The sequence below is a fragment of the Cajanus cajan genome, chromosome 8 (genome assembly GCF_000230855.2).
Source record: "Cajanus cajan strain Asha chromosome 8, NIPB_CcT2T_4, whole genome shotgun sequence".
NCBI lineage: Eukaryota > Viridiplantae > Streptophyta > Magnoliopsida > Fabales > Fabaceae > Cajanus > Cajanus cajan.
The window spans coordinates 267,256-275,590 of NC_138524.1; the positions used below are offsets into that span (position 1 = coordinate 267,256).

The 8,335-nt window shown below is 33.7% G+C and overlaps 1 protein-coding gene across 1 annotated transcript; it reads left to right on the top strand.

Annotated features, from left to right (window-relative positions):
- The first annotated feature begins 1,483 nt into the window (after positions 1 to 1,483).
- LOC109798933 (E3 ubiquitin-protein ligase ORTHRUS 2) lies at positions 1,484 to 5,347 on the top strand. The gene is made up of 9 exons (XM_083062218.1): positions 1,484 to 2,048; positions 2,277 to 2,815; positions 2,881 to 3,006; positions 3,514 to 3,613; positions 3,706 to 3,767; positions 3,853 to 3,955; positions 4,124 to 4,274; positions 4,389 to 4,603; positions 4,748 to 5,347. Exons 1-9 carry the CDS (start codon positions 1,617 to 1,619, stop codon positions 5,120 to 5,122), a joined length of 2,103 nt encoding a protein of 700 aa, XP_082918344.1. The 5' UTR covers positions 1,484 to 1,616; the 3' UTR covers positions 5,123 to 5,347.
- The last annotated feature ends 2,988 nt before the right edge of the window (positions 5,348 to 8,335 follow it).

Genomic DNA, 8,335 nt, shown 5'->3' on the forward strand with positions numbered 1-8,335 from the left:
TGATGTAAGTTCAATAAATAGAAACTTTTGAGATGAGAAGAATCATCCGACCTGTAGAGAGGTCATTGCCTTAAATGAGAGAAGAGGTCATATGAAAGAAAGTTTATAAGTTTCGCCATAAAACTTGTGAAGAAAAGGTTTCCAAGTTTCACCCATAAAACTTGTGAGGAAGGGATTTCTAAATTTCACCCATAAAACTTGTGATGAAGGGGTTTTCAAGTTTAACCCACAAAACTTGAAGGGAGGATTTTCAAGATATATGTAACACATTTTAAAATAAATAATGAACATCCTTGTGAATGTAAGTATGAGGGGCTGAACCACATTAAATAAAGTTGTATAATTTTTTCCTATTTCTTTTATGGTGTTATTTTAATATGTTTCTCATCATCATTATTGTACGTAAAAGAAAAGAAGATTTTTTTGTTCCCAATAATTATTATATTTGTTTCAATTAATTTTTTTATTAATTTATTATTGTTAACCTCGTATATGTGTAGAGTATGTGACTAAATATGATATTATTCTTAAGTTAATAATATTTCATAGTCACTATAGTTTCACTTACTCTACATTTTAGTCCTCATAATTTAAAATAAATTTTTTTTTAGTTTGTATACTTATTTTTATTAATTTTTTAGTCCTTATAATTTAAGATATGTCTTTTTAATTTTTATATTCATATTTTTTTAATTATTTTTAATTTTTAGTGTAACATCGTTTCTTTTGTCTTTATATGATAGAAGTCTATCTCAATAATAAATATCACACGTAAGTAAGAATAAAAAAGAAGCATAAAATATCATGAACTTAATTTAGGATAACTTTAACAAAATAAATTCAACATTAAACATATAAAATTAAATTAATATCTATATTATGTCAACGCAAAATACGTAAATTTATATAAAAAAAAGGTAACAATGAAAATAAAAAAATAAAAAATTACAAATATAAAGATTAAAAAAATTTATCTTAAAATATAAAAATAAATAAAAAAATAAAAAAATAAAAATAAATGAAATTATAGTGATTAAAAAAGGGAGTATTCCCCTAAAAAAAAAAGGAGTATTTGAACCTTATCTTTAAGAGTTAATTATTTATACACTGTCCGTGTAAAAATTTTTTACACTAACAACCAATTATATCTTTTAAATGTGTCATATCACTATAAATACATTTATTTTTAACGGTGATATGACACAATTAAAAGATATAATTGATTATTAGTGTAAAAAATCTTTACATTAACAGTGTATAAGTGATTAACTATATCTTTAAAGCCTACAATTGGGATTCATAGTAATTAAGGATAAAATGAAAACAATTAATGTTTTAAAAATAAAAATAAAAATAAAAATAAAAAATATATTTAATGGTGAAGAGAGAGAAGGTATGATTGATTTTAGTAAAAGGGTATTGTGGTGATTTAGAAAAGGGAAGGGAGGAAGGCAATTGGTGCGTGAAGGGATGAAACTGTGTACAGCTGGATTACCATTCATGTTCTGTTCATATTCAATTCAAAACCACTCTCTCTCTTTTCATAACCCGCTCACTCACTCTCTCCTCCGCTATATAAACGAAACGACACCATCAGATTCAGACACTGCTTGGCAATGAGTTCACAGGCGCAGCTTCCGTGTGACAGCGAAGGCGTGTGTATGGTCTGCAAGGCCGTGCCTGGGGAGGAGGAGAGGCTCCTATGCGTCACGTGCGATACTCCTTGGCATGTGCCTTGCCTGTCTGCCGCTCCACCCACCCTCGCAGCCACGGTTGGGTGGTCGTGTCCCGATTGTTCTATTCTGGACTCTGAGGTTCCGCCGGCTCCGGCTCCCGTCCGCAACGAGCTCGTGGCTGCAATGTTGGCGGTTGAGAAGGACGCGTCTCTCACCCAAGACCAGAAAGCCAGAAAACGCCAAGAACTCATGACTGGGGAGGCTCCCGTAGAAGACGAGGCGGAGAAACCGAATAAAGTGTCCGTATCTGATATTCTCACTCGATCTCTCAACTGCTCCATCTGTATCCAGTTACCCGAGAGGCCTGTCACGGTTTGTGTCACCATTTTTCTCCTTTTTATTTATTTATTTATTTATTTATTTATTTATTGCAATTTCTAACGCCAATCACTTTCATTCATGTCATTGACTACCGATTTTGTTGCTCAAAATACGGCCTCAAGTGGACCCACCATTACCTCTCCTCAGTCCTCTCTTTAACATTTGAATAAATAAATATAAACAATATTAATATTTCATTGTTAAATTAAACCGACGCAGACTCCGTGTGGGCACAGCTTCTGTTTGAAGTGCTTTGAGAAATGGGTCCGACAAGGGAAGAGGAGCTGTGCCAAGTGCCGGCAGGCTATCCCGGTGAAGATGGCAAGCCAGCCCCGTATCAATTCTGCCCTCGTATTTGCAATACGCATGGCCAGGGCGGCATCGAACAACAATGGCGGCAGCGTAGGTGTGCGGAATGTTAACCATTTCCTGCACAATCAAGATAGACCTGATGAGCCGTTTACTACTGAACGTGCACAGAGGAATGGTCGTGCAAACGCGGCTAGTGGGAAAATATTCGTCACCGTGCCTACGGACCATTTTGGTCCTATCACCGCAGAGAATGACCCTGTGCGGAATCAGGGTCTGTTGGTTGGTGAAAGTTGGAGAGACAGACTCGAATGCAGGCAATGGGGTGCTCACTTCGTCCCTGTCGGTGGCATTGCTGGACAATCAGACCGCGGTGCCCAATCGGTTGTTCTTTCTGGTGGTTATGTGGACGACGAGGATCACGGAGAGTGGTTTCTCTACACCGGAAGGTAAAACGCTTTATCAATCCACTTTCTTTCTTTCTTTTGTTCACTCTCTTTGCGTTGCATTGCAGTGGTGGTAAGGATCTTAGCGGCAACAAACGCACCAACAAGAGTCACTCTTTTGACCAGAAGTTTGAGAAGTACAACCGTGCCCTTCAAGTTAGTTGCCTCCAGGGTTATCCAGTTCGAGTTGTCAGGTTAGCACCCTTTCTTTCACCTGCTTCATACTCTAATTCGTGCATTCACTCACCTCCTACGGACACAGGATATAATACTGCGATTGTAATTTATAACTTATCTAGAGTTACTACTGCACATGTAAATTGTTTGCTTCATTTGACCTATATGCTCATCAAACTGCTTGCTGCATTTGGCTTGTGATTCCTCTTAAAGCCATGTGCATAAGATTTATTCCTCATTTAACTTTTAAGCGACATAAATTTCATTAAATTGCTAATTCACATTTGCAAAATTGAGGTTTTAATTTTAAGTCTACAACTATTTATGATCTAACTGGTGGACCTGGCCAGTCACTGGTTCTTATCCATGGCTAATTTTGGTTGGAACTGTGTTAAATTTATTACAATATATATCATATATACGACTAGCTTGTTCTATTAAACATGAAAGCTTTCATTAAATCAATATATTTGTATATTTAATAATTCACCTGGTGTCATCTTTACACAATCTCTAATAAGCAGATCTCACAAAGAAAAGCGATCCTCATATGCCCCCGAGAATGGCGTGCGGTATGATGGAATTTATAGAATTGAAAAGTGCTGGCAGATAGCTGGATTGCAGGTAGATATGTGCAATATTATGATATAGTTTGTATGCCTATCTTCCTACTGCTCGAATTCATGCAACATATCTGATGGCATTTTCGTAACTAGGGTTTCAAAGTTTGCCGGTATCTATTTGTTAGATGTGACAATGAACCCGCCCCGTGGACAAGGTATGTATTCTTATATTATGTAGCAGATTTGGCACTAAAATGTCTTTTAGCATTCTATTAACAAAGTTATATTAAATGGATACAGCGATGATCATGGAGATAGGCCCAGACCCTTGCCCGTAATTCGTGAACTGAAAAAGGCTACAGTCATATTTGAAAGGACTGAGACTCCATCTTGGGATTTTGATGTGAGTGATTATTTAGGAGTTCTTCTTCCTTTTTCGAATACTTATATATGCATTTGATGCTAATTTCATTTCTTATCAGCATTGCGTACAAGATTCTATTGTCTAAAATATAAATCATAAAATACTAGATTTTTTTAGATATATTTAATGAGTAGACAACTTATTTAGGAGGAAGATTCTCTTTGGAAGTGGAAGAAACCACCACCTCCCAGCAGACAAAAGGTACGAAATGCCGAACCCGTAGAGGTAGCAAGGGAAAAGTCAAATAAAGATATAAGGAAATTCCAACTCAAGTCAATCAAGGAACAATTGCAGAGAGGTATATTAATACGTTTAACAACGGTTGACATTGGACCTTCCAATTAAATTATCAATAATCTCTTCGGTGATATCCATTAATACGTGCTTATTTACCATTTTCTTGTGCATGCAGGGTTCTCGTGCATGATATGTGGAGGGGTTATGGTTTCACCAGTGACAACACCGTGTGCTCATAACTTTTGTAAGTCTTGTTTGGAAGGTGCATTTGCTGGTCAGACTTTTGTGAGGGAGAGAAGTAGGGGTGGGAGAACCCTTCGGTCCCAAAAGAATGTGATGAAATGTCCTTCTTGCACTATTGACATTTCTGATTATCTTCAGAACATTCAGGTACATGTCATATCAGGGATCTAAGTTATGCTTTCCTTAAGTTGCAATCTAAATTAGCATTTCCTTAGGTCTCAGTGCTAAGAATACAACTTTTATCTATGGTTTATAAACTCGTTTGGTTTGGTGGTGGGTTTTGTATAACAGGTTGATGTAGATTTGAAGAGTGCGATTGAATCATTGAAAGCCAAGGTTGAAGAAATTGGAGAATCAGTGGAGTCAAGTGAGAATGCTGATGAGTTACAGGATGATGGCGCTGGCAAGGATGAAGATACTGACTCAGGGAACAAAAATTCTGAAGAGGATTTGAATGGTCTACATGAAGGATCTGATGTTGGTGAGCTTAAAGATGCCAACGAGGGGCCAGATCTAGCAGTGAAGTGCAATGCAAAGAGAAAGAAAGGGGATTGTGGAAAAGAATCGCCTGCTGATAAAATGATGGAAAAAAGAGGTAAAAAATACAGAAAGACTGAGGAAGCAGTGAATGAAGAAAATGATTCTCCATCAAGTCCTCTCCCATAAAGTCATGATAGACTCAGAACTTTTAACAACTGGACTTTCAGTTTGTCGGAATAAGACATGGTGGTCTCTTATGCTGATGGCTCAGTATTAGTCTTGAAATTGTTACAAGTGAAGGATTATTTTTCTTAATTTGTTGTTACCTTTTTGTCTTTTAATCATTTTATGGGAAATGGAACTATCAAAGACCTCTAAGCAATTCAAATCAAAGAAAGATCTTTCATAGTATCATGTATGTTGAGTTTTTATGCTGTTTCTCTTTAGAGATTATATATTATTAAGAGCATGATTAGTAATTAATCCCTATACTTAACGTTTGAGTTTCTAGGCAAATATTTGAAATTTGTGCAAATGTTAGCTGCAAGTCTACTATGATTCAACTTCAGTCTATAGACTTGTGCAGTTCGCTATATCATGTGGTATAAAGCCTCTGTCAATCATTAGAAAGGAGTTGTTGGGTGAGATTTTTTATCCCAAAATAGTACTTTTGGGTATGGGAATAATCAAGTTACTTTAAGATATATCAAGTGCCTTAAGTTCTTGGCACTCAAAGAATTATCGTCTTCCTGTTAGCTGGTTTCGTGGTGCTAAGGCAATTTGAACGGATATTTGTTACCCTTGTGACTTAGACCAATAAAGAATAAATGTGTTTTCATAATATACATCAGCCAAAAGACATGAAAATTTTACTAACTTTTTCATTTTAGGGTCTATTTAAATTTTAATCGCTGATTGATCCATTAATTTATAATCTGAAAGTTACAGAAGAGAATCACTATTACTTATTAACCCTAATCCCATGTTGGAAACGAGTTTCTATGGGAATAAGTTGAGGCAAATACCCAAGTGGCAAATCTTTCATTTTGTTGTTCGTGTAGTCAGCAGGAAAATTGCAGAATTTGGTGCTTTGAAGATAGCTATATAAGTGGAAATGAAATCAGGATGAACAATACTCCAGTTTTCAAAGTTCTGATACATGGAAAGAGGAGCATCATAAGCAGCCTTTTGCTTTCACATCTTTTCACGCGGTAAGGAAGATCTTGACACATGTACAACCTTCAATGGCCACATTTTTCAAATTAATGTAATGTTCACTTTGTCTTCTACAGGTTAGGGTGAATGGTGATATGCTGTTTCTTCCTACTAGCAGGTGCTATTACATGGTTTCTTCCACGGTGGCGCCGTGGGTTTTTGTTTATGGAGTAGTTAACTGGTTTTCAAGTTCTATCCCTCTTATGCTTTGTTTGGTAAAAGAAAAAAAAAAGGAAAGGAATGAAAGGGAAGAGAATGAAAATAGATTAGAGATAAAGTGAAAATTGAAGTTATTCGATAAGAGAGAAATATAAAAAATAAAAATAAAAATAAATTGAGATAATTTTTTAAGAGAATATTTTATTTTAAATAATAATTTTATTACTTATTATATAATTTATACGTAATTGAAAAAACACGTGTTTAAAAATGCAGAAATTGCAAGTGTTGAATTTAAGTCGATCCACGAGAAATATCTTCCGCGTTGAGAAAGTTTTTGTATATATATAACATAATTGATTTTGTGTCACGTATATGCATAAACATAATCGATTTTGTACACAACACAAATGATTTATGATTTATGTTATGTATTATATATTATATATATACATAACACATAATGTATTATATATACATAACACATAATCGATTGTGTTATATATAAATAAACATAATTAGTGAATCAACGAAAATGAGTCACTTTTTTTTATCCTTTACACAAATTTTCAGCTTTCTCGTGCAGAAGTTTTATGATGTGGGTTTGACTGAAATTTGAAGCTCTTCCATGCTTCCAAACATGCCTAAAACAGTGTTGTTTGGCGCTCTTCCCCCCCTTTTGCCCATGTTCTGTGCTACTACACGAGACTTAAAAAATGTGTTTGGAAGTGTGGAAGTTGCATGGAAGAATGTTCTTGAAATTTAGTGGATCCACCACAAAAAAATAATGTTCTTCCGGAGTTATTGTGCAAAAAAAACACAGCTCATTTTCATTTATTCATTGATTATGCATATATAACATCGTTGAACGAACAAAAATGAGCCATTTTTTTTAATAGTTTTTTTTCTGTGTAAATTCAATTTTCTTAGCAGAGAAGTTTTTTTTTTTTAGGTCTCATTGAAATTTTACGTCTTTTCACGCTATTTCCGCATATTCAAGCACGCATAAAAAAGTGTCATTTTGCGCTCTTCCCTTTCCCTCTGCTCACGCTCTATGCTATCAAACGAGACTAAAAAAAATGCGTGTTTAGAAGCGTGGTAATTGCGTGGAAGAGTATTGAATTTCAGTGGATCCACCAGAAAAAACTTTTGCATTGAGAAGGCTGGAAACTCATTTTTGTTCATTTACCGATTATGTTTTTTTATTTATGAACATTCAATCTAGTCGTTGAATTTTCAAAATTTACATTTAATATAAAGTTATTGAACGGTGTAACACTTAGTAAAAATTACACCGGTGTCGTTTGAACCCTCCTCGTATATATATATATATAGTTTGTATTTGATATAATTTTTTAACACAATTTCCCCTTTTCTCTTTACATTCAAATGTTTGATTTGTATAAAAGCTGATATTTATCGATTTAAATTGGACGTGAAAAATCATATACAAACACATTTAATCAATATACAAATAAGAACGAACCATTTATTATTATTTTTTGCATAATTTCTTCTGAGAAAATTCAATTTTCTTAGCAGACAATTTATTTTGTCATGGATCCCATTGAAATTTTATGTCTTTCAAAACTTAAAAAATGAGTGTTTAGTAGCGCAAAAAGTAGCGATGAAGATTTGAATTTAAATATTTTAAAATATTTGAATTTATTAAGGATAATTTTTTTTATATATATTATGAGTCATGATAAATTAGAATATTTGTATGTAAATTTTGAGAAATAAATTAAATAAAAAAATTATAAAATCTTCCTCTATTTCAACAAATAAGATTTTATTATGCTTTTTTTAAAGTTATTTTGATTTTTTACAAAATGATTTAAAATATTTGGACTAATATTTAGTGATAAAAAATAGTAAATTAATTATTTAAATTATTTGTCTATCAATAACACATCACTTAGTATGGATGAAAAAAAGTGAAAGTGAAAAAAAAAAAACACCTTAAATCATTTTTATTAATTTTAAAAACTTGTTGTACAAAAACATCTTAATTTAGAAGGATAG

Excerpts from the sequence above, each read along its gene's own strand:
- LOC109798933 (XM_083062218.1), top strand. The coding sequence starts at position 1,617 with ATGAGTTCACAGGCGCAGCTTCCGTGTGACAGCGAAGGCGTGTGTATG. Across the intron at positions 2,049-2,276 it reads TACCCGAGAGGCCTGTCACG|ACTCCGTGTGGGCACAGCTT; the intron begins GTTTGTGTCACC and ends AAACCGACGCAG. Across the intron at positions 4,275-4,388 it reads CAAGGAACAATTGCAGAGAG|GGTTCTCGTGCATGATATGT; the intron begins GTATATTAATAC and ends TTGTGCATGCAG.